This window comes from Gossypium hirsutum, chromosome A05 (assembly GCF_007990345.1).
Source record: "Gossypium hirsutum isolate 1008001.06 chromosome A05, Gossypium_hirsutum_v2.1, whole genome shotgun sequence".
NCBI classification, from domain to species: Eukaryota; Viridiplantae; Streptophyta; class Magnoliopsida; order Malvales; family Malvaceae; genus Gossypium; species Gossypium hirsutum.
The window spans coordinates 86,044,707-86,071,450 of record NC_053428.1 but is presented as its reverse complement, the minus strand read 5'-3'; the positions used below and the strand labels follow the sequence as shown (position 1 = coordinate 86,071,450).

Below are 26,744 nucleotides of genomic sequence, written 5' to 3'. Positions count from 1 at the left end.
TTTTAGGTTGCTGCAATTTTCCTTAAATTTCTTTTGCAATTTTCTCTTCTTGTTCCATTGATTCTGCACTTTAAATATTAATAGATTTTAGTGATTTCCTTATTCAAAGTTTGCAATCAAACAATCAAAACGAGGAATCTTATGTTCTCACTCCATCAAAATCATCAAATCAGAGCTTCATCAAATCCAAATTCAAGAAATTTCTAAACCTTCTTAATTTTCGTTTTATTTAATTGCTTAAATGAACATGAAAATGATAGGGTTTGGGTTTATTAAGATAATCATGAACTAATTTTCTTAGGTAGTTGGTTAATTGAAATGTTGAATAATTATCTTAAGGTTTATGGACTAAATTGAATAATTAGACTAAACTGAATAAAAACCAAAACTCAAAATTAACGACTCTAGGTGAAAATATTGATAAGGGAGATTGAGAGGAAATCTTATTGTGTAAGAATTCAATTGTCCCTATTTAGTTTAAGTTAGATCAAGAGATAAATCGAACTAAAATGTAAATTGGGTAAATTATAGATTGAGAGATATTAACTAATTCGATTAGAAAATTATTCTACTAAATTTCCTAATCTAAGAGTTAATTATGAACATGGAAATTAACCAGCTACCATTTTGTCTTGATTATCTCTTTTACAAATTTGGATATCTTTACAATTAGGTCCTTAGATATTAGTTTAGCCTCAAACATTCTATTTATTTTTTGTTGTACTATAGGTTGTTTAGTACTAACTATTTAGACTTTCTAGCTTGCATTCTTATTGACGTGAATTCAATTTTTTTATCGATCTCTTATGGATTCGATCATTGGGATACTCTATAAGGTGTTTCATTGTATTTTTTTATATAAATATTGCAAGTAGACTTGTTATACCAGCAATACACTGCACATGTTATATATCTTTATAATTTTCTCTGTTGAATACATGTACGCTGAAGCGCGATTTTGTCATAATTTTAAAGTTCAATAGTTTTTAATTAAATTCATATGATAAAGTTAAGGTGCAATAACAATGAATTTATTAAATTATTATACTTCTATGAAAATTTTGAGACTAAAAAATGTTAAAGAAATGAAATTGTAAAAGACAAAATTATATAATAATAACAATATTACATTTTATCAACCAAACATTTGGATCTTATATTCTAGCTAAATGAATCGAAGTAAATTAATTTTACATTCCACTCGTAACCTTGCATTTTTGTAACCTTATTACGAAACGTAATATTTTGTTGAAGGGGACCAAACTTACCATTGGTTGAAGGGATTAAGGCTTCTTGTTGGCACTCGATGACTAAGGTTCAAACTTTGTTGATTAATAACTTCCTCAATTTGTAATTAGACTAGTAGAAAAAAGGCACAATGACAAAATGAGCTCTTAATGTTTACAAATTTTATCTATTTGGCCCTTGTTCTTTTTTAAGCTAAATTTAACCTTCAATATTTTTAAAAATGGTTGAATTTAACTATCAATTTTTTTTAAAAGCTATCAGTCTTTTCGAAAGAGCTAAATTGTTGTTTTTTTAAGAGAAATGCTGACCAAAATATTAAAATTTTAAACATGGTAGCCTATAATGCAATCCGCGTGTACTTCATACAATTTTCTTAAATTTTTAAATTTTTTATTTTTAAATATTTTTATATTATTTGTTAATATGACATATAAGAGAAATAATAATGTGTCAACATCGTATACTTAAAAAATTAATGGTTTAGTTAATATTTTGATAAATTTAACTCAATAAAAAAATGAAAATTAAATTTACAAAAATTGTAAATGTTAACCGCTAATTTGTAATTATCCCATAGAAAATTTTTGGCAAAGCTCGGTCCACAATCAGATCCAGTTGCTCTATCGTAAAAGACGCTGTCGTTTCACCACATCACCGTAAGAAAGCTACTAATCATTCCTTTCTTCTCGTCTCCACTCTTCCTTGAACTCAAACCGGTTTCTTTCCCCTTCGAATGGAAATCGATCCACTTCCAAACGGTAGCGGTTCGAATGCCGCAACAAGCCCCGAAACCGCAGCAGCGACAACCGCAATTACCGTCGCATCGAACACGACGCCGTCCTCGAAATTGAGCCATCTGACGGAATCGTTAAAATTAGAGCACCAATTCTTGCGTGTTCCTTTTGAACATTTCAAGAAAACAATCCGAACCAATCACCGAACAGTCGAGAAAGAAGTCTCTGCCGTTATTTCAAGCGTCACTGACGTGGCTGACTCCGACGAAATATCCAAAGACGATGCCATTTTGAGTCTCACTTCCCTTGTTTCCCGTTTGCAAGGCATCAAGCGCAAGGTAAAAGAAGAGATTTTTTCTTTCTTTCTTTTTAAGTTAATTTAATGTGATCTGTATTGGAATTAGCAAAATTATGTTCCTTTTAACTTTTGGAGGTCTAAAAGGCAGAAAGTAGTTTTGGATATTTTGAGTGAAAAATGGCTATGTTTTTATATGATCTAAAATTAATGAATTTTTATGAAAATGAAGAGAATAATTAATTCGATGTAAAAGAGCTGGACTTGTATGAAAGTTGAAATTTTGACAATTTCACTTAAATTTGATAATATGAATTTGTAGAATTAAAGCAAGAATAAATCTAAAACTCGTCAATTTGTATGGAAAGTTGAAATATCGAATAAGTTGAAGAGTTTTGAATCTTATCTTACTGGATTAAGGGATAAATTATGTTTAATTGCAAAACTGTCTAACCTAAATTAAGTAATGGTCTGTAGAAACCCCTGCCAATATTGTTCACTTTTTTGCTTTACATACGCGCGCATACATATATCTGTTTATCAATCGGCATTTTACGTAATTCAATAATTTTTATTCAATTTAACAAGTATAACCTTTGCAGATTAGTTGGTCGCTGTATTTAGTAGTCACGGTAGATTTATTTTTCTTCTTATCTGAGCAACTGGATTGTATTTTGTGTTTTAGTAATTTATTATCCAAAGTACTGAGTAGCCCTTCTTAAGTCGTTAATGCATAGTGATCTACTAAAGTCTATATGTTCTTTATCATCCAGTTGGAAGAGGGGAGTCATGCAGAGAACTTGCAAGCTCATAGGTGTCGTGCTCGTCTTGATCACTTAGATTCAGCTGATGCTGAGAACCTTTCTGAATGGAATAATGTGCAATTGAAGCGGATCCTTGTGGACTATATGTCGCGTATGTCATACTATGACTCTGCAATGAAGCTGGCAGAAAGCAGCAACATACAGGTACTTTACATGCTTGCTTCATTTCATATAGACATGACAATGTTAGACCTGACATGAAGAAATAACAGTAACACAACATATACCATGTCTCCAAACCTATATATATATTATTAAGGTATCAAATTTATATAAATTAAATACCTTGAATGCGATAATAACATGGTGAAATGTATGCACGAATTCTCAATTCTAATTTCATAAGTTTTCTATGGAGTTAGCCACTAAAAGTATGCTCTGCCTTTTTTTATAATCAGAGAATAAGATAGGACTAACAAGCAGAATTACATTGAATCAGGATGGCATTGTATTTTCTTTATATTAATACATGTTTTAACCTTTTGAATTAGAATGTTTTGTCATTCAGCAGTTATCTAGCTTTGGCTGGACAGTTTTTTTTCCTTAAATGCTCATCACTGAAAACATTCTTGTCATCTTTGCCTGTATCTTCACAACATTTTCCAATTAATTCCTCGTATAACTGTGGAGGTCCAATAGAGGCTTTATGCTTGTTTTGGCATACATTTAGAAGTTACGGCTGTTCATAAGTTTCACATCACATGCAACCTCTCTAGAGAACTAGCTTGGTTTAACCAAGATTCTGCTGTTTTCTTTGAATTAAACATGTCTTTATATAAAATAAATAAAATTATCTTTTCCATCACCATTTGCCTACAAATATGCTTATACTTAATTGAATGTTTTTGTGCCAGGAACTTGTCGATATTGATGTTTTCCAAGAAGCTAAGAAGGTTATTGATGGCCTTAGAAATCAAGAGGTGGGTCCTGCCCTTGCCTGGTGTGCAGATAACAAATCAAGGTTGAAGAAATCCAAGGTATGCATTCATTCATTATGTCTTCTTCGTTATCATGATCGTTTTCCTCTCTTTGTTCCACTTGATGTTTTAACCTCCACGATTCTCTAAGAGTTAAATATACTTGAGCTGTGATTTTGGATTATCAGCATTATGCTATGTTAAATTTCTCTCTTAACTGCATTCATTAAATATAGATTTTTTTTTAATACTTGCTATAAAAAATGTGGGCACCCTTAAACATTTCGACCTGAGATTTCAGATTGTATCTAGTATTATATCTCAGATTCAATCATTTTTGTTCTTCTTTTATGAAAGAGCAAATTCGAGTTCCAGTTGAGACTTCAGGAATTCATTGAATTGGTACGAGCTGAGAACTACATGCGCGCTATTTCGTACGCTCGAAGGTACCTTTCCCCATGGGGAGCAACTCATTTGAAAGAATTGCAACGAGTCATGGCAACTTTGGCCGTTAGAAGCCACACTGAATGTGCAAAATACAAGGTGAATTTAATCCCTCTTTAAAATAGACTACTGGTTCAAGTTAGTTTATTTGCTTGTTATGCTCAGTGGAATGACTGGTTTACAATGCTAAAGATGAAAGAACAGGAAGTAATCGAAGCAAAAATCAAGCATATCAATTGCTTGATTTACATCATCAATGACCTTATAAATGTGGCATATTAGTAATATACAGAGCAAAAGAAAATGTGTAAATACCCCTAAATTCCATGTACTATAGGGTTTGGAGCAATTTAGTTCCTCTAATATTAGGAATTGAGCAAATAAGGACTGTTAGTCGGTGTTAATAGTTTCCGTTGGTTTTATATGACATGACAATTAAAAAGAAAGAAAAATCCAACTCTAAAAGAAGAAACACGTGGCTTATGATTGAGCTTTCTTTATTTGATTAATCCATGCCATTTTGTAATAAAAGAAAATGAATAAATTCGTAGATTGGTTACTGGCTAAGGGAGAAGCAAAAAAAGGGAAAAATGAAGAAGTGCTGAGGGTTTCAATTCTGAAAGTTGGGGACTGAAAACACAATTTTGATTTTATGATTTGGAGTCTCCAAAATCATGGGCTTGGGTTTTAGTTTTGAACAAGAAATCGAAAAACAATGGTTGGTTTAGGGTTTCACGATTTGGGATTTCTAAAACAACTGTTTCCAATTGGGGTTGCTTTGAGTTGCAGTTAGGGTTCGTAATGATGGATTTCAGATTTCTGATCAGATTTCCAGTGGCTTTCAACTTGATTTCGCACAGATTTTGGGTTGTTGATGCCGTTGCTTCAGTTTGGATTGGGGCCATTAATGATGAATTTCAAATTTTGAGCGGCTGATTGGGTTTCACATTGTTGCTACTGTGTTTTTTTTGGGTGGGTTAATGGGTAACCTCGAGATGCCATAACCCTTTTGTTTTGTTGCCGGTGTCGTAAGAACTAGAAGTCGAATTGGTTGGATCTTTGGTTCCTGGTTGAACCAGATGGCTCAGCCACTTTAAAAAATTTTAAAAATAAATTAATAATTAAACAATTCCATAAAAATATTGAAACTTAGAAAAGAAAAATAAAAAATATATTTACAAAAAATTGAAGATAAAAATAAAGGAAAACATAGTAAAAAAGATTCAAATTTTTATTAAAAATTAAAAATAAATAAATAATCTGGTTTTTTTGAATTTTTTTTAACCAGTTTTTTTACTGGTTTGAAACGGTTCTACCTATTTCAATTATCTGGTCTGTCTGGTCACAATATTGTGTTTTCTTTTGTTTTCTTTTAAGTCTAATTACGTGGATATTAGGGTAACATTCATAAGGAATGATCCTATAACATTTTGACATGTCTTTTAGAGTTGGATTTTTTTAATTGCCACATCAGATAAAACTAACAGAGACTATTAATTTTGCTATTGATTGTTTGTATTTGCTCACATTCTAACAATAATTGACAAACAATCCTTTAAATGTGGAACATTAGTAATAGACAAACAATCTTGTTTTTGGCACTAATTTTTTGTATTTGGATAATGCAGCTAAAATTTTATTATTTTAGAGCATTACATCTTTTCGCCTAATTTTATTCTGCAGCTCAACAATCCTATTGCTTTCTTTCCATGGTATGTTTGTAGGAATGATAGAAAATTGGAAAGAAAAAATAATGTTCTTTCCACCTATTGCTTGATATGATTGAGAAATGAGGAAAGAAAATTGAAAGTATATTATTTTATCATTTTAGCCTCTTTAAGTTAAGATACTATTATAGCCTCTTTCCACCTCTTGCTTGATATGACTGAAAAATGAGAGGAAAGAAAATCTGTTGTTAGCACCTGTACTTTGACAAAACTTGAGATTTAGTCCTTGTACTTAAAAGGGTAAAAATTAAGTTCTCTTACTTTTTTTATTTAAAAATCTTAGTCCAATTAAAATTGTAAGTATTTTCCATCAATTTGGCATGATGCTTAGGCTGCTGTCATTTTGCGTGGTATATGATATTGATAGACAAAAATAAACATGTTAAATTGACATATTTTAACGAAAACTACCAACGATGATAATGATTGAACTAGGATTTTTAAATTGAAAAAGTAGGAGGATTGATTTTTTAACTTTTAAAGTATACGGGTTAAATCTCAAATTCTATAAAAGTACAGGGACTAACAGCGTATTTTAACCTTCTAAAACATGATAGATGAATTCGTAAATATCCAGTAATATGCACATGGCTCGCACCATTCATTTCTTTCATATTTTCTTTCCAATTTGGAGTGATTTGCTTTTGTTATTAGGTTTAAAAAATGACACTGCTTTATATTTTTTCTTCTCCCTTTTCTTTCCTACCAAGCATTCTAAAAATTCATTTTCTTTCACTCTTTTTCTTTTCTTTCTTTTTTTTATTGGTCAAGAAAGGAACTGCATTCATAAAAAACAACTAAGTCTTTATCTGATACAAAATAACCCCTTTAGCGTCCACTTCAAGTAGCGGAATAACAGTAGTAGGAGGGGAATTACAAATACAAAAGCAAAGAGAAAATTACAATATGAGGGAGAGGATGTTTGAAAATTACTCCCTAGTTGGGCAAGGGCATATACACATCTGTTCCCTTCACGAAAGATGTGACTCAAGCTCCTAGAATTCAAAGTTTGAAAAGTCCGCACATCTTTCCACTTTTCTGCCCTCTAACATCCTCTAACCTTTTCACTCTACCAAGCACAACCTTAAAGCTCCAGTATGATAGTCTTGTGAGAGCTAATAACGCTTGGGGTTGTAACAAAGCTCATACAATTCTTTTAATCAGGTTTTGTTTGAACCTAAGCAGTGGGACTTCCTGGTGGATCAGTTTAAACAAGAATTCTGCAGGTTATATGGCATGACTCTGGAGCCATTGCTGAATATTTATCTACAAGCGGGCTTGTCCGCTTTGAAAACTCCGTATCCTTGCTGTAACTGCAATTACATAACTACCTATTGTTTAACTTATATTATCTGCCAACTTAGCAGCCTCCGTGTCAGCAGAGTACTCATTAAATCAATTTACGGAGAAGATACAGGAATTTTACTTTTTATGTGAAATGCTTTTTCGAACCAAGTTATCCTCTTTAAGTTTTCAGCATCTTTGTACTGAGGCAAACATGATTTTGAAAACTCCGTATCCTTGCTGTAACTGCAATTACATAACTACCTATTGTTTAACTTATATTATCTGCCAACTTAGCAGCCTCCGTGTCAGCAGAGTACTCATTAAATCAATTTACGGAGAAGATACAGGAATTTTACTTTTCATGTGAAATGCTTTTTCCAACCAAGTTATACTCTTTAAGATTTCAGCATCTTTGTACTCAGGCAAACATGATTTTTCGATTGACATATGATTAGATACTGTTATGAAGATGACTGCACCAAGGAGGACCCATTGTCACAGGACAGCTTCCGGAAGTTGGCCATGCCTTTACCATATTCCAAGCAGCATCACTCAAAGCTTGTTTGCTACATAACCAAAGAGCTGATGGATACTGAAAACCCACCACAAGTCTTACCTAATGGCTATGTCTACAGCACTAAGGTTCATATTTGACCTCAGAACTGTTTACATTTTCTTCACTCATGTTAATCATATTTCTGGATAATTTACACTCTAGATTATTGAACTTAGCATCAACTTTCATGCAGTTCTCAAACTTTTAATTTCATCACTGAACTTCTATTATTAATAAATTAGGCCACTTTTGTTAATTCTGTTAAGTTTAATAGAAAATCTTAGTATGCATAACGAGGCTTATTCTTTACATCTTATAAAGATAATGCCTAAAATATGTGGCCTGTTCTTAACATCTCATAATTATAGTGCCTAAAATATTTACCAAGTGTGCATGCGTTGGGTTCTTTTTTTACTGACAGAACACTTTGTTTTCCTTTCTAAAATGAAACCAGAATGCACACCTGGTAAAGGAATTACTTAAAATGTTGGTTGGGCATTATCTTGATGACATAAGAATAAGCCACGCATGTATACATTCGAAGTCAGCATTTTTGTTAAATTCACTTAGTGTAAGTGACCTAATTTGTTATAAAAGTTCAGTAATGTGATTGAATTAAAGTAGATGTTAGGTTTCGTGTCTTGGAATGTAAATTACCTATATCATTCTCAAAAGTCTTATTGTGATGTCACTTGTGTGGTAGGCTCTGAAAGAAATGGCTGAGAAAAACAATGGTAAAATTACATGTCCAAGAACGGGTCTGGTGTGCAGTTATTCTGATCTGGTTAAAGCATATATCTCATAAATTGGCATGGCTGAAGATGGTAAATAATCCATTTTTTATGAGAATTGTTACGTCAAGTTGTTGGTAATTTCTTGGACCTATCTGTAAATAGGTAACATTCAGAAAATTCTGATTTAAGAACTAATGTGCAAGTTCTTCTTGCACCTCAACTTGTTAGGTTTTGAAGAATTTACCTCGTGTAAATATGCAGAAAACGTGTCTGTTTTTAAATTTACTTGTAATTGTTGTTAACTTGTTACCTGTTTAATAATTAGCCAAGAATAAGTTATAAGCATCATTTCCTGTTTGGTGATTATGCAAAAGGTGTTCTATTCTATTTGTTGTGCTGTATTGAGAGGTTAAGGCTTGCTCATGAGCAAGTTTAGTGTCGGATATGGTTACGCAAAAACACTTTTGAGCCATGCAGTTGATTTTATAGATTGCATTACCTGGGCTTGGTTGACTTCCTTTGAACACTTTGTCGTCCCTAAGTTTCCATACTATCTGGTGCTACATACGCATGGATCCTTAATCTGTCCTCGTCAGAACCATTTTCCCTTTGAATACACGATTGTTACTATTGAACTGTCTCTTCCTGTTATTCTTCAGTCCGAACATTCAAATGACAACTGAACCATAATGCTTTTGCAACAAAGCAGTCCTTAAATAAATGATCCAGAGTCTCCTCTTCCAAATTACATATGAGACAAATCATTCACTCTTATAGATCTCTTTTTCAGTTCAGCACCTAAAGGTAAAGCATTCTTGCAACACTTCCAGGGAAAAACACAGATTCATGTTCCATAATTTCGTCAAATTATATCCATTACCTTTAGAGTCGAGTTCCCATATTTTATCTTCCGCAGGTGATGGTATGCGCTTTTTACTGAAAACTTATGCCTCTGCCTTGGTAGAGAGAAAAACTTCGTTTAACCCGCTTCGTCACCCATCCTTCCCCAAGCTCTTGTAGAACACGGTGGAAGTCCCAAGTTTTAAGGGTAGGATCTATGATTTTGTTAATACTCATTCCTTGATTTCCAACCTGGTTATCTGAAAACAAGAGAAAGGAGTTTGCCTCTATCCCAACTCTAATCACCTCTCCAAATTTGCATGTCAACACCATTTCGACGTGCATCTAGACTTTTCCATAATAATGATTCTGCATTCCTTGGACTCACATTATAAAAATGTTGTCTGAAAATATTTTCCTGAAAGTAGTTGTTGAGCCAAGTTTCTCGGACATGTGAGCAGTCTCCAGTCTTGTTTAACTAACAACACATCATTTGAAACCTCCAGATTCCTAATTCCTAGCCATCCTATCGACTGGCATAATGTGTCCCAGTTATACATATGTAGTTTCCGTTGATGTAGATCATGTCTCCACCAAAAGCTGAAGTATGCAATTAGTATTTTGGTGCCTTGAAGCAGGACATCAAACAAATAGGAATAGAAGACAAAACAGACTGAATTAATGTATATCTACCACCTTGGGAGAGACACGAGGACTTCTAGCTTAGCCAACTTCGCTTTCATCCTTTCAAGAAACAACTGAAAGAATTAACTTCTTATTAGTAATTAATCCCATCTGGATACCCAAGTATTTACTTGGTTCGGTACCGGACATCCATCGTTTACGCTTCGCCAAACCTGAAGGGCAAAAGAACAGGAAGACTTGCATAAGCATCAAAGTTCTGACTTTTTCAAGAGCACGACAAGAGTGTATTGTGGCATTGAAGAACAATAAACACAATTGTAAATAATAGGTGCGAAACTGTAGGACAATCTCTGGCAATTTTTATACCCTGGATTTTGTGTTGCACTTCAACTTTGATTAACAAGGACAATGCATTTTGACAGAAGAGAAATAGATAGGCGACAAGGGATCTCCTTGACGTAGACAACGCTTTGGTGCAAACGATTCTGTTGGGCACCCATGAACAAGTAGTTGATAAGAGATAGTACTAACACATTGGAATATGAGTTGTCGCGGGCGTTCAATAGATCCCATTGTTGTTTCCATAGTACAGAAAAAAAAAAGTGTCAACTAACATGACCATATACTTTACACATATCCACCTTAAGTTCACCTAAGAGTCCTTTGCCCTTTTTCTTCTGTCTGGTTGTATGAATAATTTCCGACCCTAACATAATATTATCTACAATATTACGCCCAGGGATAAAAGCCTTCTCATAGGGCGTAATCAATCTATTAACCAAAACCTTTGCACATAATTTATATGCAACATCACATAAGCTAATTGGTCATTGTGAGGACTATTACTTTTCGACACCAGGTGATTAATATCTTATTCAATTCCTTAAGCAAGATTGTGCAGTTAAAGAGCTTACAATATTCCAATAATGCTGATAGAAGAAACCGGGTTTGTCATCAATTCCTGGCGCCTTATGTGCTCCTATCTGGAAGACTGTTCTTTGAACCTCTTCCTCAGTAAATGGATGATCCAATAGCTTCCTATGCCCCTGCGACAAACAACGTAAATGTAATCTTGTAAAATTGTATGGACCTCTTGCTAACAATATAATTTCTTTCTGTACTTTGGAACCTTCTTATAATTTGGTGCTTATCAGATTTGGCAAGTTAGATATGGGAGTTGGAATTGAAGTTATAGCTTTTAAAATTCCTCACAAACAAGAGAAGGATATATTACTTCATCGAGCACATCTTCTTTTGCTTTGTTTAAGTTTGAATGTTGTTTTAACCTTGGTCTTCTCAATGAAAATTATTTAATTTAGTCTTTAAATAATAGAATTTTAAGTTAATATATATGATAAAATTGCATGTTGCACTCTTTAAAGAAAAACTCTATATAATCTTTTTTAAAGGGTTAAATATAAAATTAGTACTCGAACTTGTCTATTGTTTTTAGATTAGTATTTATAGTTTTTTTTTTTAAATTGGTACTCGGAACTTTTTTTCCGTCTACCAGTTTGGTACCTAAACCTAACTACGTTAATTTTTTGCTGACATAGCAGCACTGGCCATTCGCTCGCTACCACATGTCACCCTCTTTGGCTGCAAATTAGACCCCTTTATTATTTTTCCTTTCATTCTCTTTTAATTTTTTTTCCTTTAAAAACATAAAAACTTTTTTTTTCTTTCATCCAAAACAAATCACGATTTCATTCCTTTTTTATTTTTTATTTTTTTTTCATTTATTCTCCCTATTCCTCTTCTTCTAACCCTAGTAATTGTCTCCATGAGTCACCGCCATCCATGGCCTTCTTCAGTCGATTCGACCATCAAAACCCTTCTCTTTTCTTCGCCTTCTCAAATCTTACCTTGTATTTTCAAGAAAATTTCTTTAAAGCAAAAAAAAAAAACAAGGTTTGATCCTTGATCTTTGAAATTATACTCTCCGTCTGTTGATGAAAGACTAAGGAGGCTTCTAGTGAGGCTGAGAGTGAGTTGAGGAGCCAAAGGAAGCAGTAATAGCGTCGTTTCCATGGCAACAACAGAGAATCGATTTTTTTGGAGCCTAATAGAAGTTCTTCAAGTCATGGAGTTAAAAGGTCAGGGAGGGATTGCCCCTGTTGTTCATTGGATCCATAAGATTTTTCAGGGTTTTATAAATTTTTGTATTTTTTTTTTAGTTATTGCTCTCTTTTTGGGTTATAAATTTTTTATTTTCAAATAATTTTAAATTCTTGTAATTATTTTTTTAGGTTCTTCCTCTTATTTTGGGATCTTGTTATCATATTAGGCTATTATTTTTTTTCTAGTTGCAATGATGTTGGGTTGAAAATGTTAGTTATTTGTTTGTTCTTTGAATGTATTGAGTTCTTTATTGTTTGTTATTTGTTAATTGAGACCATTATACTAGAAAAGGCTCATTCCCTACTTTATTTACAAAGAATGGGCCACTTTAAATTTTATTTACGGAAATGGGCCAAAAAAACCAAAACGCGCCTACATGGGACGTGAACGTACTTTTTCCTGTTCTCAAATTGAATTTTTAAAAAAGACCATTTTTTTAAAATATTATAAAAATAGACTAATTTTTTGAAATTTACAAGAATAAGCCTTTACAAAGACCCAAAATGACAACACCAATTTTTATTTTAGTTTAAGGTGTCACCAATTAATATGAAAATAAAATTTACAAAATAAATCTTTATATAGGCCCAAAGTTTCATTTCTCTTATTCTCTTAAGTAATATAGGATGTGAGATATGTGTATATATAGAGCCATGCATAGGTTTGCAACTTGTTCCTAAACAATATGGGATTTCTTCATCTTTTAACTAATAACATAAGATTAAAAGACTACATTTTATTTTATAATTTTTTTACAAAATAATTTCTATTTTTTTATATTTTGTTAACATTTTCCCATATTATAAAATTATCTTTTGAGATCTTTAATCTTGTTGCATTTTAAAATTGTTAGCATATACAAAAGGACCATTAAAAAAAAATTGCACATATGACACTTATACATGCAATAATCTTCTATTCAATTTTAAATGTTTGAAGTTAATATCCATACAATTCTAATTTTTAAAATAATTTTCAATTATTCAAATTTAAAAGTTATACTTTTAATTTTTTTTATTTATTTTATTTTATATTATGAATGTTTGATTAATAAATAAATGGTGAGTATTTGGTACTCAAATACTATATTTTCTTGTAATTTTAAAAAATTGATATATCTTTTTTAAATATTTATTTATTTTTAATATTTTACTATACTCATTAATTTTTTAATCCTAATTTTAATTTAATATTCATCACCTAATGAATGCTGGTAAATTTATTTCAAATGTACTTTGACTAGATAGATAATCTATTTAAACATAGTATATAATTATGTTAAATAAGCTTTTTTATAGAAATATATAATATACATAAAATATAATAATTATTTTTCATATTTTTATATCTAGATTAAATTACATTAGTAGTCACTTAACTTTGATTTTTTTTGCTATCAAATTATAAAAACTTACATAATGATCACTTAACTATTAGTAATTTTTTAAATATTTAATTTTTAATATTTTACCATACTCATTTTATATTTTAGAATTTTTTACTTATAGATTTTAAAAGTTTTATTTATAATGTAACAAATGTTAAGTTTTTGTAAAAAAATTTAAACTTTATAAGTAAAAAAATATAAAATATAGTGTAGCATTTAATCTTATGTTTAGTTAAAAGAGAAAGAAATCTCACATTGTTTAGGAACAAGTTGCAAACTATTCATAAGTCTATATAAACACATATCTCATATTCTATATTGCTTAAGAAAAAAAGAAAATGAGCTTTGGATTTATATAAAATCGATTTTGTAAGTTTTATTTCCATATTAATTGGTGACTCCTTATTTTTTTTAAAAAAAAAATGTTGCCACTTTGGGACTCAAAATATAAAACTGAGATAAACTCAAAACTAGTAGCTAAAAAGAAGAAAAAAAAAATGAATACCATTTTTTTTTTTTTTGCTCTTTGAGAAAAGAATAGAAAACATGTTTAGCTACCAGGAGAGGAATTGAAATCAGCCATTAAAAGTAAACGTGGTTAGCAAAGAAAAGGAAATTGGAAAGAAGAAAAGTCACCACGAAAAAGAAAGAAGGAAATTTTAAATGATTTTTAATATTTTTTTAGATTATAACATCATCATAACATCATTTATGCCATGTGTCATAGTCTTATTCTGTCTCCTGTCATGAAGTTAACGACATTAGAATCAGGTATTAAACTCATGGACAGAAAAGTTCAAGTACCAATCTGAGACAAAAAACCATAAATATCAATTTGAGAGAAGTGGACAAGTTCGAATATCGATTTTATATTTAACCTTTTTTAAAATGATGAAATATAAATTAATAATTAATAAAATTATATTTTAACCTCTCAAAAATTTATAATTTAATTTTGACCTCCACTAAAAAAAATTATGGATTCGCTCCTAGTTGTTTTCATTTTCGATAGAGATAAAATTTTTAGTTTTTACTCTTTCTCGTAAAAAAAAATTAAATATAAAATAAACTATTTTATTTAATTGTTTTAATTTTTTTAGATATAAAATATTAATTTATTTAAAACTAGTTTCTTTTCCATGACATACATGGTTTATTTTTTTTATACTAATTGTTTAATAATTTTACATTATTTTATATTAAATAAACTTAATAATTGATTACTTTTTTTTAATTTAGTAGACTTTTCTCTATTAATTTCGTATAAAATATACGAAGAATTATTTTTAATACGATACATGTAGAGAACTACATTAACATCTAGCCCATAGTGTCACATGCTTAAGTGCAAAGCCCGTGACCATGGCACAATATGCGCCCCATGGAGGTCTATCGATATAATGGGGATCATTTAGCCCATGAGAACAAGTCCTAGTCAAACAATTGCTGGAGAAGCCTGTCAAATTGAAGCTTGGTTAGCCCAATAATGAAGATATGACAATATAGGCTATTTTTAGTAAATATGAAATCATATCTTGGAGATTTGATTTGATATGATGTAATCTTGTAAATCCCTAAAATCAAGGGATAGGCTAATCTCGTCTGTCGATGTAACTAGATCTTAACCGTCGGTTTTGGGAGAGCTCAACTATAAATAGAGAGCCTCCCCCTCACTTGTAAATCATCCATTGTAACTTGAATTCTTAAGAGTAATAGGATTCTTTGAGCATTTACTCAAACACCTTTCGTACATTCTTTCTGTGGCTTTTTGTTGTTCTTTCGTGTCTTCTTTTGGCACAATTGCTTCCGCTATACAAATTGGTGCCTTGGAGGAATTATAAAAGAATCCTCACTTTTGGAGTAAAGGCTGACTTAGGCGAGTTTGGAACGAACGGATCACCTAAGGCCGCACTGTTCGCAAGTCGAAAGATCTAGCCCCTTGACAAGTGGTAACCAAGCTATTGGTTACGAAGGCACTGTTGGGATGTCGAAAGAAGTTGTTGATCAGAATGAGCAAATGAAGACTTGTGGGAGGGCTAAAAAAGCAAGTCGTTCGAGGGACATGTTGTCAGTTTTGAAAAATCGAGTGGGTAATCTCGAGGAGCCCGTGGGGGATATGAAGGAGACGTTTGAGTTAGTCGAGGGACGCACAGATGGGTTTGACTCAATGGAAGAGCAACTCAGAGAATTTGTGTTGGATTCTCTCGATGCTAATGCGAAAAAGATGAATGGATTAATCAATTCCACTGTAGAAAAGCTGGCAGAGAAGGATGATACTCTCGAAGATATGGTGTTGGCAATGAAGAAGGAAATTGAAAAGCTTAAGGGGGAGTTCACGATTCACAAAGCTGCTTTGAGTAATGAGATGTTGACTACAGAGGCCAAAGCAACAAACAATGGATGTTTCCAAACCGGAGAAGTTCAAGGGTGCAAGGTCCGTAAGGGATGTGGACAACTTCTTGTAGGAAATGGAGCAATACTTCCGAGCGATGGGCATCGAGGATGATGCCATTAAGGTAAAAACTGCTTCAATCTATTTTACTGATGTTGCTCTCTTGTGGTGGCGTCGTAGGTCCACGGATGAGAAACATGGTGGGAATGCAATTGGGACTTAAGAGGAGTTCCAAAGAGAGTTGAAGAAGTAATTTTACCCACAGTATGCCGAGAAGAAGGCTCGGGCTAAGTTGTATCGTCTTACACAAGGCACTGTTCGGAAGTGAGTTCAGGCATTTAGCGAGTTGATGCTTCAAATCACTGATTTGAGTGAAGCGTTCTATTGGTTTGAGGATAGGTTAAATCTGTGGGAAAGCATGAGTTGCGTAGGCAATGAATTACCGAACTTACTGTAGCCATGGCCGAAGTATAGTCTTTTGTTGAGCTTAGTCCAACAAAAGATAAGTTCGAGTCATCTAAGCCCAATGGAAAGGGCCTTGGTGAGAGAAACCATGAGAAAGATGAAGAGGGATATAGTGATGATAACAATAGTACCGATAGCATCAGTGGCAATGGGAAACCACGAGATGCGAAGTGGGGATCCAACAACCCAAGAGATAATGGGAAGAGGATAAAATGCTTCCTTTGTTAAGGACCACACATAGAACGAAAATGTCTAAAGAAATAGATGATTTTGGCTATTAAAAAGAAATATGAGCCAGAGGAAGCAAAGCCTGTTGAGAAAAAGACATCAAGGGTCAATTCAATAGTGCTCATTCCTAAGAAAAGGGATGGTGGAGAAGGGTTGATGTTTATAGACATCAACATTGCAAGTTAGAAGAGGGGTGCTTTTGTTAATACGGAAGCATCAGAATTGTTCATATCAGAAAAGGCTGTCAAGAAACTTGGTCTCTTGATTAAGAAATTAGATAAGAAGATCAAGATGGTAAATTCTGAGGAAGCCCCAACTGTGGGAGTAATTCAAAATGTAGAGCTACAAATCAATGAATGGAAAGGAAAGGAAGAATTTGAGGTAATCCAATTAGATGATTATGATTGTGTGCTTGGCTTAAACTTCCTTGACAGGATCCAGGCAGTTCTGTATCCATGGGCTGGTCAAATTCATATTGTCACCTGTCCGTTATCAAAAATCATTGTGCCGGTGCATCGGGATATGAAGGTTGAGACCAAGGTGTTGTCGTCAATCCAACTAGTCGAAGATGTTTTGTGTAGGAGAAACATTGACTCGATAGAATGAAATACTACGAAAGCCCTTTTCAAAAAGTTAGTAGAGCATGAGATCGATATGAGGTCTATGGATTCGACTGTAGAGCCACCACCTTTGGGAAATGTGGGTTGTATATCAAACTTCGAGGGGAAAGAAGCGATGCAAAAATAGTCGAAACAAGTAAATGTTGCGTGTAAAGTACATTGCAAACACTCTGCTAGTGTTTTGAGTGTTTTGAATTTGGACTTGTTGGCTTGACAAGATCATAGGGGCGCTTTCAAAGTTCTTAAACAAGGAAGTCAAGGGACTGTGGGCGGTATGAAGCCAATATGTGAGAATTAAGGGTATTCCAATGGGAACAAGCCAAAATTGGGGCAAGTTAGAGCAGAGACTTCTTGCCAACGAGTACAACGGTTCAAGTTAATAGGTGACGGAAGCCGTGGTAAAAGTTTAGAAGGAAAGGACTACCAATCACAAGACAAGTTGGGAAAAAGCCAAGGCAACGAGAGAGTTTCGAGGTGAATCAGGTCAATGCTTTTTTGAAGGCGCAATGAGGGTGTTGTGAGAATAGGTGGGGGAGAATGTCACTGGCCAAAGTGCAAAACCAATGACCATGGCACAAGATGCGCCCCATGCAGGTCTATCGATAAGATGAAGATTATTTAGCCCACGAGAACTGGCCTGATTCAAAGAACTATTGGAGAAGTCTGTCAAATTGAAGCCTAGTTGGCCCGATAATAAAGATATGACAACATAGACTATTTTTAGTAAAAATGATAATCATATCTTGTAGATTTGATTTGATATGATGTAATCTTGTAAATCTTTAAAATCAAGGGATAGGCTAATCTCGTCCGTCAATGTAACTTGATCTTGACCGTCGGTTTTGGGAGAGCTCAACTATAAATAAAGATCCTCCCACTCACTTGTAAATCATCCATTGTAACTTGAATTCTTAAGAGCAATAGAATTTTTTTAGCATTTACTCAAACACCTTTCATGCATTCTTTTTGTGGCTTTCTGTTGTTCTTTCGTGGCTTCTTTTGGCACAATTGCTTTTGCTATACAAATTGGTGCCTTAGGGGAATTTTAAAAGAATCTTCACTTGTGTTGTAAAGGCTGACTTAGGCGAGTTTAAAACGAACGGATCACCTAAAGCCGCATGGTTCGCGAGCCGAAAGATCTAGCCCCGTAACAATAATACATACTCTTTGCTGTAAAACCCATATGATCTTTTTGAGTGATACTTCATTAAAATTTCATATTGTTGAGCGATAACTCATTCCTTAACTAACTCTATGGTTAGATATTCGAAACAACATATCTAAATGTTGCCAATATTGGTTTATAAATAAATAATATTGTTAAAATATTTTTATTATTTTATACTTGGTTAAAAAATTTTATTATAAAAAATATACAATAATTAAAATGAAGATATTTAAAATTGTGATAAGAACAAAATTCAATGGACTTAAGCAACCATAAAGACCATAAAAAATGGCATATTAAAAGAGGATAATACCACATATAACGTTGTATATATATTTTAATAATATTCAATACCATACATCAATGTGTTTTATAACTTTTATAAAATGATTTTTTTCCTTTGAAAAATATTAAAAATGACCAGAAAATTAGAAACATTTTAAAATTTTAAAAATTATGAAAGCATGTAAAATTAATTTAATTTATACTAACATCAAATGGACCATCACTTCTATTGAGTATAAATATTAATAGATTCATAGTTATTGCAGTAATTGTCAACTGTTTATAAAAATAGGCTTTTAATAAATCTTAACAGTGCTTACTATTCAACAAAAAAGAAAAAATATCCATCCATACAAAACCCCCAAGTTCTTATTGCAAAACACGGCTGATCACTAAGGACTTCAACACATACCAATCTACGCCTCCGCTTAATTTGATTCACTGCGTCTAGAAGCCCTATTACTATTATCATCATCATTGTAAATCGGGCTCCGATCCTCCCTTGGGACTGGGCTCGGGCTACAACTCTGGCCGTTTTCTTTTGTAGAACTCCTATAAGCCCTGTCCTCAGCATCAGCTTCATGATCTGGGCTTTGGCTCCTTTCCCTGGGGCTGTACTCGGAGCCATTGGTGTGCCTCCGATCTCTCGGGGAAGGACTACCTCCCTCTTGTGGGCTTCTTTCGTCGAGAGTTGGACTATGCTTCCGGCCTCTGGGTGGCAAAGGAGAACTCCTGTGGGACTTAGGACTCCTCGATCTTCTATCATCGCGCTCGAAACCTCGTTCTCTCTTCACAGGTGTTCTCGATCTACTGCAGAAGGTCAAGATTCAGCACAACAATCAGTTTTAACAAAACCAAAACAATTCTGCCAATTAAATCTTCCTCGACTCTTATTACTTGCATGAGAACTTTAATCAGACATGACAATCCATACATTCATTCCATTTTAATATATTTTGGTCATGTCTAATCACGTTGAAAGTATTTTATATAAAAAGATTTACTAAAGTTAATATTCGTATTATATAAATTAAGACACTAATGTTATATTCATATTATATTTTTTTCGTGTTGTGCTTCATTTTTTACCCATGTCATATTTATGTAGTGTAAATGTGTAATATTGTTCCAATTTTAATGCAAAACAAAAATAGCAAATTCCAAAGTGCATTTTAGTCGAAGGCAATTCATATTTTAAAAGAGGAACAGTAAATACAAACCTGTTGCTACGTCCCCTACTGTAACTGCGGCTTCTGCTTCTTCCACGGCAAGGACTAGGTGAGCGTGAGTAACTGCGAGGTCGACGGCTGCACCAGTATAGTTGTTTCTCAAGTAAACAAAAAAAGTAGCTTAAATATGATAACTGGTTAGAATAAGAACAGAACAGATGAGAAGGAAGAAAGGTGAGGACCTCAGTTTCTTTGGACTGTTTTGACAATTTCTTTCGATATGGCCTCGTTCACCACAGCGATAACACTTATTCTTCCAATCCCCAGCTTTGCAATCACGAGCCTAGTGACCGTCAATTCCACAGTTGAAGCTGCGCCCTGCTCCAGGAGCAGGACTTCTTCCAGGGTAATCACGAGACCCACCAAAGCCACGAAGCACCTAAATTGTAATTCAAATCAGATTGGATGGTAAAATAATATTTGATTAAAAGACTCTACAAAATCCAGGACAAGAATGAGAACAAATAATGCAAAGCAACAAAATAAAATAACGCAGTGCTGGCATCACCTTCAAATGACACTCGGAAACCAGTTTCTCTCATATGTTGATTCTAATGTAGAAAGCAAGAAGCAAATAATATCCCAAAGGGTATTTATGTAAATATCTTTCTTCTAGACCAGAGGTAATATATATTAAATTAGTCAACGGCCAACATCAATCACCTTTGACCTTTTCAATATCATTTAGGTATTAGCATAAAAAAAAAAAAAGAAGCAAAATCTCTGTTATGTGAAAAGCAATCAGAAAACTCACCCCCTTGGCAAATTCAACAACTATACGGCTTCCATCAAGGTCTCTACCATTCAATGAATATCTTGCATCATCAGCATCTCTAGGGTCACTGAATTCCTGTTATCAATGAGCAAGACAACATAGACACACTGATGCACAAACAATGAAGAAAAAGATCCAAGTAAAACCATCATATTTACAACATATGTTAAAGAAATTTATGGATAAGGAAGACAAGCAGTTTCGGTTTAAATTGAGTAAAGAATACATACAACGAATGCATAGTCGCGCTTCATATCCACATCACGTATTCTGCGTAAAGGGGTGCCAGAAACAGAAAGGCCATCAAGACACAATTATCGAAGGGTTGAGAGTTCGCCCCTCAGAGTTGAATCAAAAACACCACTTTTGATATTGTTCCATTTCGATAAAAACAGGCAATAACACTAGAAAGACTGGCCAAATCCACCATGGTCCCTCTCACCATAGACCTCCATGTTAGGCAAAAGCCAAGAGACCTTCAACAAGATCATTGAAGTTAAACCACACACACAGACATGTGGAGGGTGCAATATTCTCACTCATGTTTTATATGGAATACCAGACGTCCAGCACTACAACAAGAGCTCATGAAGGACTCTAGTATCTCCTACTTCATTGTCACTACGTCCTGAACTTATCCTAATGACCAACAAATACGAAAGAATAAAAAGATCATGAACACCCAAATTGATAAAAATGGAACACTAGAAAAAACCAAGAACACCTAAATGGAGAAAAAAGAACGAAACTCTTGAAATATGCAATAAAATTTAACTAACCTAAACCACTACTAGATGCAATGATTGCGAATTTTACGAATTTCTTAAACATAATAAAAGAATAGATTACCTCCCATATCTGCTAAACATGTCCTCAAGATCACGTGACCTTGTCCTCGAAGACAAGTGACCAACATAAAGGCGTGTACCACTACCGCGGCGGTCATCATACCTAGGCATTTCTCTTTCCCTGCAACAAGCATTTCAATAAGAACCAAAAAGACAATGGCATGGTTCTAGTCTATCTTTTGCTATTCCCATATAGAATATATAGAAAGTTCAAATTTTTATAATGATCTAGAAAGAAAAGAACTGAAAAAATGGAGATTAATGATGATATTTTAAAATCTTCAATGCCAGAGAATCTAATATGGTTGTAAGACCTTGTGTTTTTAATGCAGTGATTATACACACTGCAAAACAAGAAAAAGAAATGCTAATTTTTCCCCAAAATCCTTAATTTGAACATGAAAAAGAACACCTTTGAGTATAATTTAAAATTTAAGATTTCACCCTGTGTTTGGATAAATATTATTGAAGGAAAGGAAAGTAAAGTAAAGAAAAGAATGGAATGGAATGGAAGGTTAAAGAAAGGAAATGATATATTTATTTTTTGTTTGGATTCTTAAAATTAATAAAGGAAAGGAAAGTGATTTTAATATTTCTTGTTTGGGTAAACTATGGAAAGGAAAGGAAATTATTTATTTTGAATGAAATTTCCAATTCTATCCCCTGCATACATAACAATACTAAAATTAAATTAAAAATTATAAAACACTAATATTCTTCATAGAAAAATAATTAAAGTGTTACCCAATAATACAAATGAAGTTGCTACAAATTTAGAAAAGAGAAGCTAATAATCTAACAAAATGTAAAACATTAGTTATCATAATTACATGAGTTGATTATTTTGACAAAGCCCCAAATGTTTGGTTGGCGGCTAATATTCAAGTTTACAAGGATAATAATGAATAATGAAATGCTTTGATCTCTGCTAAAGCCTGAAAGTTAATACTAGAAGGATACGTCCGATGTTCAATGGTCTGTAGGTAGAAAGATGATCGAATAAGAAGTTTTGAGAAAAAAAGAGGTTAAAAATCAAAATTTTACCTAATATAAAAATTTAAAAATTTCCTTTCACTTTACCCCAAATTGGGTATTAAAAAATAGAGGAAAGGAAGGGAAAATGAGAGATTCTCAACTCCCTTTGCTTTCCCTCCCTTTTCTAAAATCAAATTATCCAAACAAGGGGAAGATGATTCTTATCCCTCATTTCTAACAGCCCTAAACAAGAACTATTCATGTAAAGAAGATGATTCTTACTCCTATCAGGACTTCTACACACACACACACACATATCATTTGCTTGGAATCTAATGGCATAAAAAATCAAGTACTAAAAGCGAAAACCAATCAGTACCAAAAAGGCCTCGCAAATACACATCATAAAACAGGAAAAATACTATCCCCCCACCCCCCGAAATCCTTAATTTAAACATTAAAATTGAATACCTAATTTTCAGATTTCAATTTCTAACACCCTAAAGTCCTAAACAAATAATTGTTAAATTAGCAATATAAATCATATAACCAAAAACTATAAACAAACAAATAACATGCATGCCAAAAAAAACATAAAGAAGCGGCAAATTCAAATTCAAATATAAAATGCTCGAGAATCTCTCAGATCTATAATAAATAATCGATAAATTGGGGACGTAAGAGTACAAGGATTCAAAGAAATATAAAAGAAAAAGAAAAGAGAACTTACAATGAAATTCAAGAGGGAGGTGAAGAAAAGAGAAGATTAAAAAAAATAACCTTGATTTTTCGAAGAGAGCTAGAGCTTAAACGCATCGGGTTTTTTTTCTATGATTACGGCCTGGGCTGGAACCTATGGATAAGGATTCAGTCAACAGTCAACACTAAAAAATGAGAGATGCTGTAATTACCAAAAGAGCCCTACTGACATTCGCGGAATTACAATAATGATCAATGAGCTTTAAAATTATAGAATGTGTGGGTGCGGTGTTTCGGGCTGTCCAAACAAATGATCCGTTGAATATTAGAAGGATAATTATTGAAGCAATACAAGACAGATAAATTAATAATTTTATTTATAATGAAGATTAGAAGTAGAATTTTATATTATTTATATTTCTTATATTTATAATTTGAGATTTACGAGAAGTATTGTGAATAGTTGATTGATGTATATTTTTCTCCTTCTTTTTACTTCCATTATTATTTATCGAAACCATCCATTTTATTTAAAAATTTCTAAGTTTAAAAGAAATGGGGAATCGACTTTGATAAAAAGAAATGTAGAGTCACCACCGATCTTTTGTTTTGGTGTGATCGGATCACCTAAGGATTTGGTTATTTTAATAAAACATTTTTGGTTTACTAAAACATTGATTCTGGTCTACGAAAATATGAGAAAACGGGCTCTGGAGTCGGTTACGTATGAGGAAGGATTAGCACCCTCACTACGCCCAAAATTGGTACCAAACCGATTAAATACTGTCCTTATGTCTAAAATTAAGAATGTTTTTGAAATGTGGTTCTTTTTTAATAACATTTGAATAACTCGAGTTGGTTGCCAAAAATCTTCTTGTTTCGACGTCCGAAATTTTTAATTTGAAAATCACAAAAGGATGCTCAACTATTTAGTTTAACGGAAAACCGAAACCCAGCACAATAGGGCACGAATTCTCGAATTTCCAAACATTGACCATTGCCTCACCTTAGAAAACACGAGTGAAATTCCGAAGAGATATTCAATTATTTTGAACAAACGGGAGATTGCGACCCAGCACGATAGGGCACTATTCCCCGAATTGCCAATCATCGAACATTTCTTTCGTTTTAAAGAGTTTTTGGAAAAAGTGAGTGAAATTCCAAAGGGATCTTCGATTGTTTCGAACAAATGAAAAAGCGTAACCCAGCACGATAGGGCACGATTCTCAAATTGCCAAACATTGAATATCACCTTCGTTTTGAAAGATTTTTAGGAAACCTGAGTGAAATTTTGAAGGGATATTTGATTATTTTAAGCAAACGAGAAATTGCAACCCAACACGTTAGGGCACGATTCCACGAATTGCCAAATATTGCACATCGCCTTCGTTTAAGGGGTTTTAAAAGACATAAGTGAAATTTTGAAGTGATATTCGATTATTTTGAGCAAACACGAAATTGCAACCCAACACGTTAGGGCACGATTCCGCGAATTGCCAAATATCAAATCTCGTCTTCTTTTTAAAGAATTTTTGAATGATTATAAAACTAGCTTAAAACATATTAACTCGATTTGAAATAAGACGAAATTAATCATAAAATTTGGGTTTTATAGAACCACATTTCAAAAATCAAGTGGAGCAATGAATGGGGTAATATGTGTGCGCATGAAAAAAATGAAGGTAATTCAATTATTTAATCGGCTAACAAACACTTAAACAACTAAGCATAACTAGCTTGGAAATATAATTTGATTTCAATCATGCATGAGGAATAGTTAACATGGAAATAAGAAAAATGAACAAATAATGTGCCACAACGACATGCATGACATAACATAAAATGATTACTACTAGATGCACAAAACAAAATGCAAATCGAAGAAACAATATGGCATAAAACTATTTTAAGACAATGATAAGTACATGACACATACTATATGAATTGATAAATCAATAAATAAAGAACATTTGTAAAGACAAGCTTAATAAACACACGCAATCATTAAAATATATGTACCGTAGAATGAATATTTTCAAAGCACATAATGTATAAATTGACAAATTTGCATAGAAAATAAGAATATAATTATTAAAATAGATATTATAGAATACAATTTTGAATTAAGTCATACGCAAAATGTTTTAAAAACGAATTCATTTGAAAATTGACAAAGCACGTGATGACTTAAATAATATATATAACGTGAAAGGATAATAAAATATGTGATGAGACGTAATACACAAAATAGATTTACAAATATATACGTACAAATTTATTGTAAAAGAAATTATGAGATTAATAATAATATAAGTTTTAAGTTAGTCTAAAAAATATACACAGGCCCTTATATCAAAACATTTAAAATAATGGGCTATATATAAAACATAAAAGCCATATAATATAAAGGAATATTCAAAAATAATAATAATTTTATAATTACAAAAAAAATGAAGTTTCCAAAATTATTTTGTATATACATAGAGAAAGTACATGATATATCACGAAGCAGAAAGTGTTCTAGATAAAAAAAACTATTAAAGTAAAAAGTGTATTAATATATATACATATAAATTTAAAAGTAAATATATGTCAGATAACATAGAGATAATAATATATATATATAGGTTTAGTAATGTGTGTGAATCAAATACATGTGCTAATATAAATGGATATAAAATAACTTGAATCCCATGTAAAACATATATATAAAGCATATTTGAATAAAAAATATTAAAATACATAGATAGAGTCAAAGCCATTATATGTATAAAAATATATTAACTTTATTATAATACATACGTATATGTATAATAATACAAAGGAAATAAACATTTAAAATGTACAAAATGTGATGTTAACATTGCAAAAAAAGTTTACAATGATGAAATAACAATTACTCAAAGTTGTTTAAAAATTAAAAATGATTAATTAAGAACACAAAGGGCTATGAACTAAGAGGGTTTAATTAGAAACAATCCAAAACCAAAGGGATAATTTAAAAACAAAACAATAAGAGAAATGACCAATATGCGATGCGCGCAAATGCACAGGGGCTCGATCTGGAAATATTCCAAGCTCCCAAAACGCAACACCCATGCGGACCAAAATACAAACGCACACAAATTATGGGTAAAATTTAAAAGAAAAAAATACGAATATTAACTGATTTGGAAATGGGGCGAAAGGGAAAGGACCAAGCCTGTAAATAACCCTCACCGCGAAAACGCGCGGGTCCTTGGGCACCTGGGGACGGATCGGGTCAGGGTCTCTAAACGGTGTCGTTTTAAAGCTACAAACC

At 32.7% G+C, this 26,744-nt stretch overlaps 1 protein-coding gene and 1 pseudogene across 2 annotated transcripts; one reads left to right on the top strand and one right to left on the bottom strand.

Moving 5' to 3' along the window:
* Positions 1-1,823: 1,823 nt before the first annotated feature.
* LOC107957100 (protein MAEA homolog) lies at positions 1,824-9,111 on the top strand. Of its 2 annotated transcripts, none has more exons than XM_016892522.2 (7): positions 1,824-2,320; positions 3,051-3,245; positions 3,956-4,078; positions 4,376-4,561; positions 7,354-7,487; positions 7,932-8,118; positions 8,736-9,111. In XM_016892522.2, the coding sequence occupies exons 1-7, from the start codon at positions 1,982-1,984 to the stop codon at positions 8,835-8,837; spliced, it is 1,266 nt and encodes a 421-aa protein (XP_016748011.2). In that variant the 5' UTR covers positions 1,824-1,981; the 3' UTR covers positions 8,838-9,111. The 2 variants fall into 2 exon arrangements, with proteins under 2 accessions (XP_016748011.2, XP_040968376.1); XM_041112442.1 differs by having other exon boundaries at positions 1,837-2,320; positions 7,375-7,487.
* Positions 9,112-19,146: 10,035 nt separating this feature from the next.
* LOC107957099 (serine/arginine-rich splicing factor RS2Z33-like) lies at positions 19,147-23,614 on the bottom strand (annotated as a pseudogene).
* Between the last annotated feature and the right edge of the window lie 3,130 nt (positions 23,615-26,744).